General features: G+C 41.4%; 1 protein-coding gene across 1 annotated transcript; it reads right to left on the reverse strand.

The window, feature by feature from the left end:
* Positions 1-259: 259 nt before the first annotated feature.
* WIF1 (WNT inhibitory factor 1) lies at positions 260-20,773 on the reverse strand. The gene is made up of 8 exons (XM_010085079.1): positions 20,670-20,773; positions 14,718-14,858; positions 11,075-11,170; positions 9,429-9,524; positions 8,381-8,476; positions 4,054-4,149; positions 3,343-3,438; positions 260-1,088 (listed from the first exon to the last, which is right to left on the reverse strand). Exons 1-8 carry the CDS (start codon positions 20,725-20,727, stop codon positions 967-969), a joined length of 801 nt encoding a protein of 266 aa, XP_010083381.1. The 5' UTR covers positions 20,728-20,773; the 3' UTR covers positions 260-966.
* Between the last annotated feature and the right edge of the window lie 616 nt (positions 20,774-21,389).

A 21,389-nucleotide genomic window follows, 5' to 3' on the forward strand; every position in this document is an offset into this window, starting at 1 on the left:
ACCTGCTTGGCACAGGTGCGGAAAGGAGGATGTGGTGGAGGGCAAATACAGGGAGAGACACACCTGGCCTTCAGCGCTATCCCCTCCTTTACAAAGGCACAAGAAGTTGCTCTTCTGAAATATTTTTAAGAGCTGTGGGGCTAAAAGCAGAGACAGGGAAACTAGCTCCACTGTACCACTGTTTGATGAGGGTGCTCCAGAAGAGCCATCATCCCAACCCAGCGCCGAGGAGACCACAGCAGGCCACACAGAGCAGTACTCGAAAAACTAAAGCAGCATCTTTATTTTATACATAACTGTCAGTATAAAAAGTTAATTACATAAAGCTGTTTTGTTTATAATATATTATACTGCTTCAAGCCGATGCAAAGAGTTCATACAGTATAGTTCTAATTTGTTTACAATGTATTACGCTGGTTAAATGGCACCACTGAAGTGTATTTTTAATACACAATACTTAGCAAAACTGTAAGGCCAAAATAACATTGAATTTGAGTTATTCAGTTTTTAAATTAGGCAACTTATTTATTTTTCTTAGGGAAAAGTCTAAATACACAATAGCAAAAATGTAAAATGCATTTGTCTTTTGTCTTAGGCAAATTAAATCTGTAGTCATTGAAATGATCCAGGTTAGCATCTACAAGGTTTTGTGTTTGAATATTGTTACTTAATTTTTGGAAAATATTTGCAGCTATGTAATCAAAAAAAGTAAGTTTAAATGTAACTGAAGTATAGTACAAAACACCATTCAAAGCACTGAAAGAAGCAGCCTATATAATCATGCTATAGAAGTATTTATAAAACTTAAAAGGAATACTAAATATCAGCTCAGTGGTTTATAATGAAGCTAATAAAATTCCAGCTGGTAATCTTAACTGTAAGGAACAGCGTTTTAACATTCAATCCATGAGAGGTTAATGAAGGCTATGAACTTTGTGTAACAGGAACCGTTTCAGATGTTGTAGTTCACCAGATATAATTGGATTCGGGTGGAACATGCCTCTCCTTGGCCCTTTTTGGTGAAGGCGTGTGCTGCCTGTGCTTGCTGCCTGCTGGCCTCAGGGCGCTCAGACCGCTGGCTCCGTACCCTGGAAAATTATCCAGTTCAAGAGAAACGAAACCATGGAAGCAGGCTCGCGATACACAGATAATATTTCAAGTAGAAACAGCCTCCCCACTTTGAACAAAGGATTTTGCTACGCCTTATGCCAATTACTCACCCCTCTTCATGCACCCCGGGGAAGGATGAGGTGCTGCCAGACAGAAAGATGCTCTCGGCACCATCAGCACACCCAGGGTGTCACTCAGCCCTGGGTTCACAGCGTGCACAGCCCACACTGGATGAGTGAGAGTCATGCCGATCTGCCAGTGATGGGCTCTAAAGAGGGGCGTAAGCATCCCCTTGGGGATAATCTGTGCCAGCTACCTGAGCTTGCCTTTGGTTTATGGATGAATGCAAAGAGAAAGAAAAGCAGTGACAATAAACACCTAGGATGGGGGAAAAAAGCAGTCTGGAACAGGCTTAGTAGAGCTGCTTTGTTGTGGAAAATGAAAATGAACAATAAAAATTGAATTCAAAGTATTGTGTTGTAATTATTTATAGTTCCATTTACCCATCTCATTACTTAAAGCTCATGGAAATTACTTTAAAAAAAGGAATCCCCTGTTGAATTTTTTTAACCACTTTTTCTTTTAAGAAAACAGCTTTACTGAGGAGACATTCATTTGATGGAGTATGAAGCAAGTCTCCCAAGTTAACTATAAATTTCCTCTCAAGATCAGGATACGTCTGGGTTTAGTTGAAAAGACCGAAATGCAATGCATGCACTTGCATGTGCAATTGTGCAATTTAAGCCCTACATGGGCACTTTAAATGGGGGTGCATTTTACCCAAGTGGCCTATTCTCCGTTTTGCTGAATACAAAGAGAGTTTTGCAGTACCCAGCACAGCAAGACTGTACCCAAACTCCAAGTAATGAGGGCTGGAAAACCTTGGAGCTGACAATATGCGTGACTATTGACTCCTCATAAAAGGCAGTTATGAGTGTTGGTTTTGTTGTACAGGTAATCACTTCTTTGGGGATGGTCACCCATAGTACTTTTTTTTTTTAACTTGCTTTCTGAGTTCTTTAGAAGAAGAGTATGACAGGATGAAAAAGTTCATACTGAACTTATGAATTGAAGTTCATGTTGATTCATTTCCATGTAACTTTTTTCTAACCATAACTTATATTAATGGTATTTCTCCTTCAGAGAGTGGCATGAAGTCAAACACAGGTCCACTAACAAACAGCGGAAAAGTGGACTCCCCAAACCTCATTTTCACAGTGAAATCCATTTTAGTTAGATAATAATTTTTTAATGAAACAACGATATTTAATACATTTTAATGTGATACAAAACACAGTCATCAACAGCATTTAATAAAAATGAACATTCAGTTGATGCTGTAATGTAAGGTTCATGTTTCTTATGGCTAATTGGTGGGTTTTATAGCTGCAAAATTTTTTTACTTTTTTATTATTGACACTTAAAACACTAAATGTGAATCATTAGCTAACAGCGATAAATACTTCATGGGACTATGTACAGAATGTCTCTTGAAAATCTGCTGTTACAGCACTGTTGAGATGAAATATAATATTAAATCTGAAGTTCTTACTGGATATATGCAATTGTATTTCAAATAATCTTATAGTGCTATTTTAAACTCAGTGAAATTATCAGTTTCTTCAATAGGTGACAAATGGACCAATATGCGCAACAGAAATTCATTTTGAGGACTAACTTTGCTTTGGGACAACGTATTTTGTAGTCTGTGGAGCACGGGTGGGAAGAAGAGGAGAAAACTCTGAAGTCGGTAAACATAGATCTTGCATAACTGTTCAAGTTTTCCCCAAAGTTTCTAAAGGACTTTTCATTTTTTCTAAGTAAGTTTTAATCAGCTTTAAAACCTGACAGAGTTTTATTTCTGAAAATGCCTACCCAACATTTTAAAGCTAGCTAACGCTACTGAGGAGTACTGAAGGATTTCAGATCCCTTCCATACTATGGGTAGAAGACACGCAAGGTCATCTAGAAATCTGGTTGACACCAGATTTGGGAATTGCTAATACAAGGGTGATCTTGGTAAAACACTTTCAAACGATTCTGAGATTTTTTTAAGTAGTTAAAATTATGGAGTACTGAAAATCTTCTCTATATTGTTTGGTTTAAAGATTAGAAAACAGAGTGTGGTTTCATTAATGATGCTGGAAAGGCCCTTGAAGCAATCATTTCTGTATAGCATCATAGATGTGTTAAGACCCCTGATATGGACTCTGGGGTTTGTTTCTCACTTACTTTTATTGCAGTGCCTCCCGTGCCAGCCTTCTTTGCACTGGCATTTGTTGGGCTCAACACAGGTGCCGTACAGGCCACAGCCGGGTTCACAGACAGCTGTAAAAAAGGGAGCACATACACCTGACCTATTGATATTTCATACAGGGACAGAGTTGCATACTTGCTTTCCCTGTTGTTCCTCATGATGGGGTCCTGGTACAAGCTGGGGCTCTCACAGTAAATCTGTGACTTTGCACTGAGTGTGCGCAGAGCCCCGAAAGAGTTCACCTCCCAGTTCCCCTGTAAGGTCTGGCTCAGTCTCTGGCAGAGAGAAGGAGATGGAACAGCCATGCTGAGTGTACACCAGAATCAACGGGAGAGGAGGATAGCCCCCACTATCCCTCTCACAAAGTGCTCCCATTGGATTTTAATGTTGCAATATATTGATGTTTCATTAAGCTTTTCTCTATTACTAAACTGCTATTTCTGAGCTGACACATTGCTGTTTTACAGAAATTCAGAGTACAGAAGAGACTGTGACGAAGATTTAGTAAAAAAAAGTTTCTGTTTTCATAATTCCTTTAAGTCTGGTGTATGCTGTATGACCAGGAAGTAAATTAACCTGAAATAATTCGACAACAAACAATTAGTGCTGACATTATGTAAAAAGACACTGTACAGCCAGCTTGATGCTCCTACAACAAAGGCTGATGGAGCGGCTTTGGTACTTACGCTTTGAACACAGGTCTCCCTGGTAGCCTTTGGAACACTTGCATTTATTCTTACCAGTACATTTGCCTCCATTTCGACAGGGCTGATGGCATTTACCTAGAAATTGAAAACATGAAAACAATGGTCTTAGTCCCCTGCACATACTGGAGACAAGCATCTGAGAAGCCTGCCTTGTACCTGAAAAGTTCATGGGATGCTGGTGCCAGAGTGTGTGCTCTGGATGCGTCAGGAAGACTCTGCCGCAAGTCTGTGCTTCCAATTTATGTACATTCTTCTGCTTTGAAAATATGACAATAATTTGGTGTGGCATGTGTGTCCATGCAGGTTTTGCCTGGATTTATGCCACTTGGACTCTGCAAAGTCCCCCGTGCCACCAGTCAGTATTGCCTCCTGCTTTCCTCTCCCTTCGTGAGGGAAGCAGCACTGTCCAGACTTCATGTTTGCAAAGAGCGAGATCCATACCCAGGGGGCACAAGCAGAAGAAAATCCGGTGGCATCTGAGAAAGATTTTAAACACTAGGAAGCTCAGGAACTGACAGATGACAAATAGATTAGCTGGACCTGTCAGTTCGAAATGAGAGGCTGTGGAGCACCATGATGCTGCGGATAGTGCAATGAGGGCTGTTCCACATCACAGCTCAGAAACTGAAGGTGCATCAGAAAACCATGCCCTTCTTTCCTGCTTGCAAAGAACAGAGCATAACAGTAATTAGAACTGACAGGCATTTTCCAAGGCTTTTGGTCTGGAAATTACTTTCCCTCACACTCACACTTTGCAAAAGGAAGAGGCTGAGTCTGACAGCGCTGTTGTAGCAAGGTTTGTTTGGCCCTGACTTGCCTGGGATGGAGGAGGTCCATGTTGGCGGACGAGATCCACACTCAAATTCCTGTTGGGCCTGACTCACACCCAGGGCCTTCCTCAAACTTAATGTTAAGTCTCCCACTACCAGACTACCAGTCCCTTGTTAGAACTTGTCTGAACTACTGAACTAATTAAACCTTCACTTGTTTCTAAGAGAGGTGACCACAGGGCCCACCAGCCAGGTCACCCTCAGGATGAGGGAGGGTCTCTGCCATGTCCCTGGGCACTCTCAGGCCATCAGAAACTACAGCCTCAGCCTCTTGCCTCCTCGGTGGCCATATGTACCAGAAAAGCTTTTCCCACTGCTGTCTGAAACCTTTTTTCATCTTTTCTAATCCCACAACATTTTCTAGATTGTTCAAAAAAGAGGAAAAAAATGTCCTCCCTAGATTTCGCACTAATATTTATCTGAGTCTGTGAGCAAAGCAAAACTGGAACCTGGCACAGCAAACTGCTTCCTTTCCTGTCCTTTCCTTTTTTTCAAAAAGGATGTTAACTGAGACCTGAACATGATAATTTAAGCATCAGCACTCACCTTTCCACTGCTGCCTTGCTCTGCTGAAAACCTCAGCAAATGCACTCACCTCCTGATCACAGACTGCCCCTCGGGAGCTCAACACCCCTGGTAGCACTTCATAGAAACATTGAATGGTTTGGGTTGGAAGGGATCTCAAAGATCATCGAGTTCCAACCCCCCTGCCATGGCAGGGGGGTCTTCCACTAGACCAGGTTGCTCAAAGCTTCATACAACCTGGCCTTGAAAACCCCGGAGGGATGGGGCATGCATGACTTCGCTGGGCAACCTGTTCCAGTGTCTCACCTCCCTCACAGTAAAGAATTTCTTCCTAATATCTCATCTAAATCTACCCTACTTCTCAACTCTCAGCCCCTGCAGACTTCTGCGATGCATGTGTGCATTGTCAATATAAAAGAAACATTTGTTCTCTAATGTGCTCAATTATTTTAACAGCCTTGAAACATGCTTCACAACCCACCAACGCAACAAACCGTGCTAAGGAGAGTTTCTGCAAAGGCACAATTTACCTGCAGGAGCCTCTGGAGAGGGAACTTTCAGGTATTCAAATTGGCAAGCATTTGGATCCCAAGTAATTAATGACTGAAAGGAGCAATGCTAAGGAAATCCAGGAATTTTCCTAGTTCTTGAAGCAAATCTGAAGAATATGGGTCAAGGGGTGTGATATCGACTTCCATAGAGTTGCATTAGGCAAACATTTGGCTCAGTACAGCTCAATTAACTTTGGACTAAGACATTTTCACAGAATGAAAGAAAGAGTAATAACTCTCCCTGTTATTCACTGAGAAATGGAAAAAGCAACAAAACAGGTGACAAATGGGGGAGGAATCCAAAACAAAATAAAACTCTATGGACTCAGACTGAAACACTAATTAGAGACAATGCATAACATAGCTAGAAAAAATCTGGAAGACTGTCAATGCTTGTTAGCATTGTAGACTGGGTCCAGGACATTTCCCAGGAGACTTAGAGAGTGATTCAAGTATTAGACAAGCACTCAAAATCTTTAAACAACATTAAAAAAAACACAACTTTGCAGTTTTCAGAAGACGGCTTTCTGCCTGTTGAAAGGTTTTCTCCCCTTGTTATTTCAAGACCCCCATGGCTGAATGTAGCTGGCCCCGGATCTAAGAAAAGAGATTGAGTTGTGTTTCTCCTCTGGTGTTTCTAACCCCTGTCTAGCATTTCTTGCAGTCTTCCACTGTTGTGCTGGCACTGATGCAATGCCCAGAGGTGGTAGCAGCCATCAATCATAGTCAAACAATTGCCATCCCAGCTTGACAAAAGCCAAGGGAAGTGCACAGATTTCCTTGCTCTCATCAACATGATCCCAGTTTGGCTCTTAGCATACTGTGATCCTGAAAATGTTTTTCTTTCTTTTGTACAGGAACTAGTTTACTGCCTGCATTTTAATTAATTTAATTTAAGTTGTACAGGTAAGCCTTTGCAAGAAGGTGAAGTCAGTTGCACCTATCCCAAGCAGCAGTAGACAACAATTAGCTTGAGCCCCTCAGATGGATCAACTAACTGGCTTACCCTTAATTATACATGCTGTATCAGTTCTAAGAATTCTCCTCAAAAACCACCACTGACATGAAACACATGCTTCTCAAAATTTGAGAATGTCAAATTTGAATTTGATGTAAGCAAGGGTCAAGTCAGCGGAGACTCACACTGTTGTTCTTGCTGACATCTGATCTGAATCTATATCAAAAGGCAACCTTTATTAATTTAATAACAATAAAGCTTTATTGCTTCTGTTTGGCTCCAGTTTTGGTTAGATAATGCAGAATGCCTTGTAACGTATAGTGATATGGTGAAACATTTATATCTGTCTACTGTTTATCCACACATAAATACTGAGCAAAATGTAGGTTCTACGATATCTGTGTTCTTTCTTCATACCATAATTCATTTATTGTCCTGTATTGGTTGACAGCATGTTATAGTTTATTTCCACGTGTTTCCAAAGTGTTTGGTGATACAAATTTCATAACTGTGAGAACAGCCTGTCTCTACTGATTAAGAAATCAGCTCTTACGTATCCCAGGACAAATACTGCTCTCTGTGCCCCTGTGAAGGTGCTAGGGAACATCAGTGCGATTATTTACAGCAGAGGAAGCTCCTCGCACAGCATCCTATTAGAAGTTTTAAGCCCAGAAAAAATGGCCTAAGTGTATGTTCTCAAAACTGAAATGCTCATACTCTATAGAATTAATCCAATTTAACAGAGCTCTGAGAAAACTCTTCTTTTAGTGAGAACAAATACTTGACAGCTGACCTCCCAGGTCTGTTGCAGCCTGGCCATATCTCCACCCAGAGCTTTACACAGCACACTTAGATCAACCATGAGATTAAATATTTTTAATTGCTTTGATGATAGACTTCTGAAAATAGCAAGTCTTCTGATGTTTGTGATGCAGATTTTCAAGTTGCAATGTGAATGCAACTTAGCATGTTACATGAAAGCTCTCAGCTCTTATTGTTCAGTCCTCTCTTTGCCCCAAACCCTTTCATTCCCAATTTACACTAGCCCTTTCAGAGGTGCAGGCTCAAAACTGATGTGCAGTGCCCAAGTGCGAATTGCTGTAACTTTTGAAAATAGCTGCTCCACACAGGCTTAGCACAGCAACCCATCTGTTTGCCACAGAGTATTGCTTGCATCCTTACAGCTTGAGGGTTGTTACCAAGCCCAGTTATTAGTGAAACTAAAAAAAAAAAGTAGGGGATAGATGGTCTAGCAATGAGTCAAACCTATCAGTAAGAAACTCATTTGGAGGCACATGGCATCTGACTCTCTGAGGGTCTCAACCCACCATGTGACACCCTTGCTGTGAGCCCAGCAGAGGCAGGTTGCACATCATGGTTCAGACACTAACACTAGAAGAAGTTGATGCAAGTGAAAGCAAGCACATGGAGATGCTACTCACTAATTTCACATTGGTCTCCTTCGTAGCCCAAAGGACAAATGCATTTTCCGAGATAGAAACATGTTCCTCCATTGAAACAGGTTGTTGTACAGTTTGCTGAAATAAATAAAAAAGGAATGAACTGTCACTAATACAAACTCAGTCTGACTTGGCCTTAATGTTTTCTGGTACTCATCATAAATAAACATTGAATAGGTTTTAAAAAGTTACATTGCCATCTTTTAATCCCATTTACAAAGGAAGACTGAAATGTGATTTTCCGACATGGGCTCACACACAAGACAATACAGAAAGAGACAAGTGAACAATACAGTGATGAGATCCCCAAGGACAGATTGTGTTACATCTTTATCAATCCTTACATGTAAAGCTCATTGAAGGATCAAGTCACTGTTGCTACTGACATTGCCGGTGTCTGATAAAAGGAGCACAACCTAGGACTGGAAGTTACTTCCACAAGAGGATACTTCACTACACTTCTTAATTACTGCCTTAACTAGAAAGAAACCTTTATAAGTTTCTGCTGTGTGGTGACATAGATGCAAATGCTTTGTCTCACCTGCCAAATTACTTACATTGTGTTAGATGTGACTTTTCACCAGACAGCTGGGATTCACATTTATCCTTCAACACATTGGGAGCATTTAATTACAGCACATTTGTGAAACATTTTTAAAATGCAATAAAAGTCTCATCAAGGACTAGATACAAGTCAGACGGACATTGAGAACAACAGCTTGTGCAAGCATACCTAAAGGCCTGGGAATGTTCCCATTATTTTGCTGGAAAGTCCACTAGGACCTTTTGCATTTAGTCTTTAGTTCATATAGTTCTGCAACAATAAATGCAACATGATGTTCTGCAGTCTGCTCTGCCATGAGCAGGTCAGTTATATTTCTGCAGGAGACTACTTAGTTTTTTCTACATGGTATCTTGTACTCTTCCAAATTACTGTTCTGAACAACTGATTTTTCCTTTTCATCTTTTATCGAGGTGAATAAAGAGAGGCTGCTGGATTTGGAGCCAGGGGGGTTTGGCCAGCAATTACCTTTGTCGCAGTTGATGCCGTAGAACCCTGGGGGGCATATGCAGAGGCCGGGTGTAATGCAGAGCCCACCGTTCATGCAGCGAGGAGCACACAGCGCTGGGGAGCATGAAGAACAGCAAAAACATCACTGCTGTGCTAGTGGTTGGCTATTTAAATACACAGCACCTTGACTCCTTAAGCTACTTTCCTTCTTCTGAATGTAATAAGTCACCTTCGCAAAGCGTGTTTGTTCGTGGGTTACGTCGATTATCTCTGGTTTGTATCTGGCAATTTGTATACAGTGTTACTAAAAAAGCAAAGACTAAATTAAGTTCAGATCTGGTTCCATATGTAAGCAGAAATGGCCCCTTGTACAGTTTAATTTCAAACAGGGGAGAGCAAAGTGCTCACCTACACCCTCTGGATATCTGAAGTCCCCCAGAGCAGTCCTCCCTATAACTGGACTCTGGTGCTGCAGGTGGTGCCCCAGCTCTGCAGAGAGCACTGTCACTTTAGGGCAAGCTTGACGCGTGGCCTGGTTTGGTGGCCAAATTGTCCTGCATGCTCCCTGTGAATCTTCTCCAGAGCCTCTGTGCTCTCCCAAGACTTCTCTGGAGTTGTGGCCACCCCACAAGGCTCTTCCAGGGAGGCATGTCAGGGGACAATGCTTCATTTCGTGGTTACCCACAACTGGAACATGCAGCGAGGTTGGGTCCATACTAGTGAGTTAAACAGCACCCAGGCATAAGGCCAAGTGGGGACACAGGATCATCCACCTTGTGAAATTGTTGGTGCGGTTCCTGGCATGGCTTTGTCCTTGGCCGACCAGCAAACGCTCCTGGGCACAGCCCTGGGGTGAGCAGCGGCCACGGGCTCCTCCCAGCAGGGAGTTTGGAGGGGTTTTTTTTGGAGGGTAAGAAAGTTTATTAAACATACAAATGTAAGCTGCACCATGTCAGTTGGCCTTCGGGCCAGAAAAGGGTCCCTGATACTTAATAATTTGGATGTAGCCAGAGCATCTGGGAGTGAAGGATGGCATGGGAATGTGATGCCCATACGGATGGTTTGCTCCATCTCAAGTCACCCTGGGGAGTGTCTGCCACTGGAGGAGGAGGAAGAAAGAGCCAGGAAGAAGAGCTAGTTTCCTCATCAAGTCACACCAATTTCCTGGTCCTTCACTCTTGGAAATGTCATTTGGGGCTATTAGTCACTAATGGAAGAGAAAAGGAGACTCTTTCCTTCATCTTTCCGCTTTTGCTGTCAGCCTGCCTCCAGATTAGATCTTATCTCCAAATCAGATTTTATCTCCAAATAAACACAGAACAACAAAAGTCCTGTGCTTTGTTTCCCAGATAGTCCTCATTGGCAAAAGTATTTTATTTAATCTTTTTGCCAGATGGAGCCCCTGTGATTAAGGATCACTTAATTGCTGTGTCGGCTTTTGCTAAAAGCTGTCTCTTAGAGGGAAAACATTTTTCTTGTAAGCACTTAATGTTTCCATTAGACCATGGATGATAATAGTAATTCTCTTACATGTGTGAACTCATAATATATGAAATCTTCAGAATAGGCCATTCTTATTTTTAGGATAAGCTACAGTGCAGTGGCTACAGTTTTGTTGAGATTATGGTAAAGAAGACAAGTTGAGAAGATTTTTTTTAAGTTACCTTTCTCACAGTGAGGTCCATAAAATCCATCCGGACATTCACACACATGTCTTTCATTGCAAAACCCTCCGTTTCTGCATCCTCCTGGACACTCCGCTTCAAAAAATATAACAACAAACTTAATTTAGTATTAAATACTTCAGCAGTCAGCCAACTCTCACTAGGATCAATATATTCCTTTGACACAAGAGTAAAAATATTTCCTGATAGACAGGTAAATGCTAACAGAAATGGAAGTCCAGCTAAGACCTGCTCAAGAGAAATTAGTTTCTTTTTTGTTAGTCTACAAATAGAGGTTTCATCACCTGTTCAGACACACGATGTGCTTCTTGACAGACTGTGCATTTCCATTGCTCTGCTGTTCTGTACATGCATGAGCAACATGGATGCTCTGCTCAATCTAGCACTTTCTCCTCTGCGCAGAAATGAGCAGGCAGCTCAGTGCAGGACTCGCATTGCTGGTCAGATCTGCCCTCAGTATGCAGGCCCATCTTCAATTTCTGCAGCCTTAAGCAGACTGCACTGCAACTTGCACTGCATTAATTAATACATCTGTTACTACTGAGGTGACAAAGTGATGCAACCTGTATTCATATGAAAGAGTCGCTTCAAGGCTAAGTAAAAGAAGGCCAGAAAGGAAGATGACAGCATTTCTGGACAATGGTCCTATATCATCACCCAACTCTTATTCACATCTCAACTATTGATCAAACACTGGTAAAATAATTTGGCAACACTGGCTGGATTATAGAAGGATGAGAAATACCTCTGTGTACCACCACCACCATCCTCAAAACAGCAGAGTCCACAGAACAAGAGGCAAACTGAATTGAATCCTATGGAATGCCATGAAAACATGACTTCTGGGTAGAAAAGCAATTACTCAAAAATACCTTCCCAGATCTCTCACAGAGAAGGAAGGCAGGAGGGGCTGCCTACTCCCATTACAAAAATTTAACATCACAAGGGATCAGTGGTCCCAGCGCCATAGGGCAGCTTGAGCAGAGCAGGCAAGACCTTCTCATCCTGATGCTATGCTGCGTGACACTCCGAGTGACAAGGTTCAAAAACTCTGAGGTAGACCAATATGTCTCAACACAGACAGCAATTGGCTATACTGTTGGCATCATGTCTTTTTTTGGTTTTCCTTTAGTGTAATGGTGCTGTAAACATACACGACTGACACCACCTCCCAACAGCATCCTTACCTCTTCTCCATTGTCTCATCAGGAGGTGCTGGCACCTACCATCCCTAGACTGTACAGATACACTGTTGATTCACACCGATTCCCAACTGAATATTACCTGAGTTCAAACTGAAGCAGTTATAGCCTTTAAGGTACACTTGTTAAAAGTGGCAAGGAGTAGCAAGATGTCTCTAAATTCAGGGGACTCAGGTTGCCTAAGACATTTTTCCAGCCCACAGAGATTCTTTAAACTGTAACTCATATAAATACAGAGGAAAACATAATCCTGGACTTAAAAAATTTGAATGATTCTCCCTTCTTCTAATATTTGAGTCAGGTGACATATCTGTTAGTTAGACTCCCACACAAACATTTGTTTTTGAAAATTATCTAATAGCTGATTAGAGCCACAGGAAACGATGGCTGCTATAACTACATGCAGTGTTCTGCTGCACTCACATAATATCTCTCTATTCAGTGGGATACGAAGGGTAAGCAAAAGGAAACAAAATCTGATGTACTGGTCAGGTGTCTGGATATCGTGTACAACTGCCAAACAAACAGGAAAGACAGGAGGAAAGTTGTAATTTCAAAATGCTCTTCTATCCAAGGCCATAGATGTATGAAGCAAAAAGTGTTGCTTTAAAAGTAAAACTGTTTGCAGCAGTAGTAATAGTGGTAAAGGCTCTCCAACACTGTACTCTAAGACTCTTTCTGGAAATGCTGCTCTCTTTGTACCCAAATGCAGAGCTGCTATTGACTACAGAAAATGCATGCTTAAATACATACCATTTTGAACAGGAAAAACATAATTTTTTGTGTGGCCACCTCTTAGCCACAACAAATCCTCTCCTCTCCCACAAAATTGCTCCCTTGGTCCCCTCACTTCCTCTGGCAGAGGCCCTCCTGGATGGCCAAGAGTGACTGGAGAGAGTGACCAGGGCCCTGGCAAGAAGAATCAGAGCTCCTCACAAGAAACAACGTCTTCAGAAGAAGGAAACTCATCCCTACTCTAATACCAACTGTAAGGACATTCTCATCCTTTTCAGAATCTGTCCCAAAACACTGTGGTGTCCACCTTACCAGACAGACGGCAGGAAGGAGAGTATCCCTGTATGCGCTGGAAGAGATGAGGTGAGAAAACTCCTCTGCCCACTTCTAGAGTTTGGAAAATCATCCTTTTGTCTCTCAGCTGGCCCCAGGAACAGAGGGCAGGGACAACAATCACCTCCAGCATTCCTGAGAGGCCATATGATATCATACTGCTAAATTGTTAAATATTACATCTCATCTCAAAATGGTAACAACAACTAATAGCACAGAAATGATAACTTGGATGAATGCTACTACTAAACTGAGTTGGAGCCCTCTCTTGTCTAAGCCTCATTTTTCCACAATACAGACCTGTAACTCTGCTGTCCCTATTAGATTACCCCAACGCTATTTCCAAAGTTTATTAAGTTCAGTATCTTTGAACTCAAATGAAAAATAGAAAGATAGCAAATGTTTTGTGTTGCATTTACATCAGACACAAAACTTCATACACGAGATCTGATTGATTTTGCTTCCATTAAGCCCCCATTTTCCTTCCTGTTTCTCTGCCCACTTCTTCTCCCCCTCCTCCACTTTCCCTGGGCTAATTGGCAGCAGCAAGGCTTCAAAGGAGACTAGCAGCTTTGCTATTTAGGTGTAGTGAGGTTTCAAAGAATAAACAGCTCCTGCTCCTGCTGCTCGCTCTTTGAAGCCACACTACAGCCAATTAGCTCAGAGAAAAGAGTACAGAGAAGAAAGTGTGGGACTGGGAACAAAGATTTTATAGAGGAATAAAAATATCACTCTTTGTACGTCAGCCCTCTTGTGGGTTAATTTGATCAAATTACACATGACATGGGATAACTGCCTTATCTTAGATACTGATTTTTCAATTTCCACAGCCTCTGTTTAAAGTGATAATTATAGCTGTTTGTAGTGTATCAAATTAATCCAGAAAGTCTTATTACATATGTTAATAACAGTATTAATGGAAGTCAGTGTCCCCAGTACTGATCACAGAAGTTCAGTTCTCCAAATTATGTGCCATTTCTGGAAATGTTAGCCTCAGTTTGTTTTCACAGGACTAGCTCTCTTCCAAGCACCTCAAATCATTTGTTGACAGGTGCTTCTTGTATGACTCACCTCTATCAACATTCTCGACACGATGAGCAGTGAACAGGAGGAGAAATGCCTCCAGCACAGTCTGCTAAGGGAGACGGAGTTGAGAGTAAGAAAGGGGTTAGTAAACACATAGTAAATTAATAGCAAACCCACAGAGCCAAAACATCCTGGCATCCACCACCATTGCTACACATTGTGTGACCACTTTATTTCCGTGTTCTCTAGTCTTTATCCTGCATGAAACAAAAGAAAGTTAGGTGACCTGGTCTAAGAGTGTTTCGGCATGTTTTCCTTAGTGTTACCTTGCTGACAGGTTTTAAAGAAGATGGCGTTCTGAGGGGTCTGGAGAATAACATTGCCTTCTGAATTCATTATGATCACATTCACTTCAAACGCAGCAACGCCATCTTGTTTTCCAAGGCAAGGAAATCCAACCTGAACGACTTAAAGGAGAATAAAAACAACAACAATACTTATATTTGCATGCATATATATCTATATACATATAAAAGCATACATCAAAATACTAAAAAATATAGATAATATTTATATGTAAGCTTTAGAGTAATGCCATTGATGAAAACCTGTAACACAGAGATACACAGATCACCTTATTCATAGACAGCTCCAGGACTATTTATACTGACATAACCCCAACAGTGTACAGGACAGACAGCAACCTTAACACAAACATACTTTTGCTTGAAAATGAGGCAATTACTCATGTGGAGGTATCTAAGGATACACCAAAACAAGCTGGAAGCCTACATTTAATTTTCTAAGCAGAGCCGATCACTCCTGAGTTTAAATTTTGCAGGCTCTCATATGACTCCCGCAAAAACATCTTACACATTTTGGAAAAATAAGTTACTTTAAATACATTTTGCTGGTTTGGATATTGCAATTAATACTTAAATAAGACACTGACTTAATAAAAACTTACTCCATAAAATGCTGTCAAGATGGTGGGCTTGAAAAATAAGACCATGGGTGCAGATATTTAAAAAGAAGACACAGACACATCACTCTGACAGAACTCATTAAGTGTAGCAATATTTGGAGATTTCCTTTCCAGGAAAAGTATTCAAACACTTTTGAACTACAAAGAGTTTAAGTAAATAATTAAGGCCAGTAAATCTGGAGTATTTTAATGAGGAAGCAAGCCCGATACCTCAGAGATGTGGAATGCTCTGCTGTGATTGTCACAAGTGATCTTAAATAATCTTCAGATGAAACTATTTTTTCTTCAAAACTGTCTCTTCCTAGCTGCTTTATAAATCAGATCCAACTAATAGAAATTGTTTATTCACTTCTTCCAAAGCTGGCCTGACATTTCAGAACCAAATATTGAGCTAACAGCCCTACATTTTGTTTGTTCTAAATTGCTTGTTACAAAAAATTTTGCAAATCATAATTGGACCATTTTTGTTATTTGTTGCCTTGGTATAATCCAGAATAATTTATTGCTGAAACACATTCTGCTTCTGGTAAATCCTACAGACTGAAAGGTGTGTTGCAGTTTTCACTATAAAGCAATTTCATTGCTGAAGCACTTTTACACCAATCTTTCAAAAGACCATTACAAAAAGCAGGTAACCATGCGGTAAGAAGGAAACTCTTACAGTGGATTAAACACAGTTTAAATGCAGCAAAATTCTTAAACTGTAGTAACCTCCTTACAGCCCCAGTGGAGGAAATCAGTGCTTGTACCGGGACATGTGTGACTTAGCTGAGCAAATTGCAATGGGAAGGAAGATAATGGCTCTATAGTCATATCTAGACTTCATTGAATTGGTAGCAAATCTCTGAACTCCCCTGAGATTTGGCTGTGGGTTTAAATGCCTAGGGCAAAGACCAGGAATGCGCCTCTTAGGGCTGAAGTCTGAGGGGACAGTTCAGAAACTCCATATTCCAGCACTCCTGGAAGCATCTGTATTTTTGGACTTCCCATATGTCTGAACTCCTAGGCACACAGAAACGCAGTAAAGGACCCTCCCATGAGCAATAAGCACCTGGACCCTGTCTGAGCTCTGAGGTGGTTCAGAGCTGAAGTAAAGTCCCTAAACTGCCTGAATCACCGTCTTTTTACACGTGTTTGAATAATGCTAAGCATGCACCAACAGCACTACAGTCAAAGCAAAGCACAGAGCAAAAGTCTCTTGCATCCAGAAGCACGGCCATGAGCTCCTGTGGGCCACCGAAGTGCTGAGCAGGGCTCTGGCAGGGCAAACTGTGGGTCTGGTCCCTGCTTCCCAAATTTAGGATGCAGTTTACATTTGCCCATCACTGCCTAAAAACAAGCAGAGGGAATTAGAGCTCAGGACTTCTCTCTACCAGCCATCATCCCACCACCAGGCCACAGAATTGTGCCTCCTGTACATTTATATTTCTGCATCCTCTGCAGTGCTTGCACCCAGGGCTGCAGAGTAGATGGCGCTAGCAGGAGTGAGGAAAATTTAACTAATTTGAAAAGGAACCAAAGGAAACCTAATGATTTATAACTAATTTAATTTTAGCTGGCAATTAGAATGCTCTCCTGGGATGTGGAGGATGCAGGTTTAATCCCTTGTGTCTGGGAGCTCATGCCTTTTCCTTCTGTTCAGGAAACCAAGGTTCCCTAAATTGTCTCCAGCAGAAACAGGTTGAGCGTAACTCCTGTGTGCCTGCACAGCTCTTCAAGGTTGTAGGCAATTGCTTTACCCATTTAGTTAATATGAAAAAGCCACCACCAAAAGCCACCTTCAGTCTCAGGGGTGGGATTGCTTAAGGAAAATCTCTGAATTACCAATCCCAGTAGGAGTGGGCCTGCAGGGTCTGGAGAAGAGTGGGAGTCTGTGCACAGCCCTGCAGCCCACTGTTCCTCTCTACCAGCATGGCAGAGTGAGCAGAGATGCCGCTGCGCCCAGAGAAGGCACCAGCTTCAGCACCTTTGGAGGATGCTTAGCATGTACGTTTTAATGCGTCAACACCAGCAGCGGCCAGGGAGAGATGTCCTAAGCCTGGCCATTGGGCTGGGGGAAGCCGGGTGATATGTACAAAGCAGCGCTGTGCCAGCAGCCCCGGGCATGCCAGCTTGCACCAGTGGCATCGGCATGGCACTGGGCTGGCTGGTGTGGACAGGGACAAGAGGGGCTGGCTCAGGTCCCTTAGGGGGTCAGCTCCTTTTCAGTCACAGGTCACTACACTTCTTCTGGACACACAACAATAGCTGGCTTTACTTTCCTCTGTGTGATGTTCAAGATGTTAATGCCTGACTTCATTTTGGATCTGCTGACCTTGGTTTGAACCACCAGATCTTCATAGGCTTTCTGCTGTGAAATGAGCAGACAGCCTCTTCTCCTTGGACAGGTACCCACACTTCTCTCAAACATCTTCTTTTGGACAAACTGAGTAGTCTTAGCTCTTTAAGCTCCCACTGAAAGGCATCTTCTTCAGCCTTCTTAACATCTTACCATGTGTCTGGGTGTAACAATACAGTGAATCAGGTTGCGAGCAGTGAATCAAGTAGCAATCCTGGGATTTGGGGATGAGATTTTCAAATAAGTCTAAGAAACCTAAGTAATTTAAATCAAATTTAAATTTGAGGAGAATTTGATACTTCATCTCATTAAGGATATATTGGATTAGAGCAAGTTGGGAGAAGGACAACAAGGCTGCATCTCATGAGGAGCAATTCAGCTGGTTGCAGCTCTTCAGTCTGGCAAAGACAAAAGTTAGGGGGAACGTAATAGACGTCTACAAAATCATGACTGGCATGGATAGAACCAACAGTATGGATTGACTGCTGTCTCAGTAGAAGGACTACTGCCCATCAGATGAAGCTGTCACAGTCAGACTCGAAACAACAGGAAGGGAATCTTCATGCAATGGAAGGCAGTGAACTCCTTGCCAAAGTGATTTGAGATACCAGAAGATAGTATGGACTCAAGGAGAGCCTGGACAAGTACTAGAAAGAGAGATCTGTAACCCATGCAGGGTTATAAAAAAGACAAATCACTGAAGACTCAGGAAATCCTCCAAGCTGAAGCTAGTCAGAGCTGACAGGGTACACAAAAGTATCACATATGCTTGCCCTCCTTTTGCTCTTCCAGAGGTCTTCTTATGGCCACCATTGGCCATAAGACAAAAAACAGGCCAGGCAGGCCCTAAAGCACTAAAGCCATCCTTATGCTTTATTGGTGGTAGGCAAATATACTCAAAGAAGTTTTAAAAGTCCACTGATTTTGACAAGACCACTGGGTTCAACTACCTCTGAGTAAGATACCTAACTGTTAATCCTCATTCTTGTTTCTTGCTCTCGTGTTTAAAACAGCTGTCTTTTGTCTTTTATTCCTCCTTAATTGTCTTTATTACAATCTTTTGGGATAAAACATTTTTTCAAGAAATAACTTGCTACTGTTGATTTGTTACTAAATACAATCTTGTGATTGAATTTCTTCCGACATGCATAATAAAATTATTTGTTAATGTAATAGATCCAAGCAAATTAGACTAGATTTGTCAGAACTGTTTTACGAACATACAAATTATAGAAATAGCTACAAAGTAGCAAACTTTCATTATTTTTATAGCATTTATTTATTTAAGGTTACTTAGTTAATTATGTCCAGCTAGCAGGCAGTGTAAAAAAACCACCATCACATGTGGCTCACGGTTAAATAGTATGCTTCAAATACTGTATGTGTACTGATTATCAATTGCTGTTAAACACCAGACTCACGATAATGCCAAACAGGACTTAAATACAGCTTATATATATACTAAGCGCAGTGGTGCACTGCACATGATCCACATGAAGAAACACCATGGACGTGCCCCTGTTAGTCCTGGAACGGAGGTATCAGTGCTGCAATCAGGGTAAGCCCTTTTTGGCTTTAATCAGACCTCCCATCATGATAGTTAACAGACCTGGAACTATGAGATCTCATCTCCAGCCTCCCTCCACTTGTAGATTATGTTTTCCTAAGCACATTCAGAAGGGGGTAATTTTGGTCTAGCCTTTTTAGATAGTTAAAAATTCAAGGAGAAACTAGCTTATATCAGATGATGCTGAATGCAGAGCTCCCCGCTTATCTCACCTGCTTTATATGGAGATGGAAATAGTGCTTAACAAGAACTTTGCCTTTGTGACTTTTTAGTTACATTTAAACGTCTTTCCTTGACAATTTACTGGGCTTGCAACAAATTAAATTGCAGCAATTATGGTACAAATATTATTCAGCCAAATCCATTTTGATGCCACTCATTCAATCCACACTGAATGGAGAGGCCCATCACTAATGTTAAATTCCAGATGCCACAGCAAAAAGCTGTGCTGCAACATTACTCCAATGCCATTCTACTATTAGCCGAAAATGGAGAATATCAAACACAAACTTTCAGAATTTATACATTGAAAAAGAGAAGAGAAAGAAAGACTGGTCAAAGATGTAAATCTGCATATCAGTGCTCCACTTGCAGCCCCATCCTCCTGTTCCATTTCTCATTTCTTTCCCATTTTATCCCACGTGGTCTTAGGTTGTCTAAGGCTGATCATGAAACCATGATCAGAAACACTACTGTCACCCAGACGTACATTTCTGCCTTTCTGCTAGAGACTACCATGTATTAGCCCTGGAACAGATTATGCAGATTTAGTCATTTACTTCAGAGCAAAGTGGACTTGATAACCTCTCATGGAAAACTTTTTTAATCCACCCTGCAAACTGTGCACCGCAGTGCTTCTGATGCACTCACGTTGGCTTGGGCTCAGCCTCTGCTGCGGAGCGATAAGCTCCAGTGAAGGACTAAGAATGCATAACTAAGGGAAAAGTGGTAAATGATGAATATCCTAAACTAGAACTAAATGCCTGATGACAACAGCTGACCCCAACTGAAAGTAAAACATCCACAAACTCTTACCTCTGAGAAACAGAATAATTTTATAACTATCCCTTCTATAGTGATCAAAGATTTTGTTGTCCAAAAGTTGCACAACTTAAGTAATAGTATTCATGCACATGAATTTTAAGCAACGATTTTGCACAAGTTTATGCCTATTTATCTACACATAAAAGCTTCATGTGACTTGGCTCAGACAAAACATGCTGCTGTAGTCAGGCAAGGCACTCACAAACTGTTCAGTGTCAAGTACTGCGGCAAGCATTTCTTTACAAATAAACTTCAGAACTGCAATTCACAATAAAATATTTAGACTTTACTGGCTGTGGAATATTTTTTACAGGAACACAATTTATAATATCAACAGCACAAACCTGATGCCTTATGAGGAACTGTTCCAAGCAGAGGGATATTTATAGTTGGATCAGCCATTATGCCTTTATCCAAAGAGCGCAAAGACAGGAACTCATAGAAGTACTCAGCCTATGACAAAATAAACAAAAAGTTGATATGTATTTTAATTGCATTCACAGAAGCAAACCATTTAGCATATAAACTACAGCAGAAAAAGACTACCCTTTTCATTATGCCATTCACTGGATTTATTTCTGCTATTTCCTTGAGTGCTTCTTCACTCAAGCATTATTTTCAGATAATTTCCTCTTATTTCAGAGATTGCAAGTGACCACACAGTAATCCGGATGCAGCATAACAGCAAGGAAAATGACATGCATACAGGAAGCAAATATTATACAGAGAAGACTTTTTTACAACCCACATCTTTTATCCAGCAGACCACAAAAGACGTATGAAGGCTAGGCTAACTCTTAAAGCTGTTTCTTGGGCAGAATACTCCTGGAACTGAGTAGTGAGCCTGGATGACCTGCCTGCACTATGAGTGCAGCTTAAAGCACATACTCACATGCGTGATACCAACTGTAGCGTGAGAACATCTGAGCTTGCTCTTTGTTAATCTGCACAGCACGGCACATTGTCTTGGGGAAACAGTGCTGGGCAACGAATAGCCATGTTACTGGAGTGCCACGCTAGGACACATATCTTGCTTACAGCTCTGACACTGCCTTGTTTAACCT

The sequence above is a fragment of the Pterocles gutturalis genome, unplaced genomic scaffold (assembly GCF_000699245.1).
Source record: "Pterocles gutturalis isolate BGI_N339 unplaced genomic scaffold, ASM69924v1 scaffold31605, whole genome shotgun sequence".
In the NCBI taxonomy this organism is placed as follows: Eukaryota; Metazoa; Chordata; class Aves; order Pterocliformes; family Pteroclidae; genus Pterocles; species Pterocles gutturalis.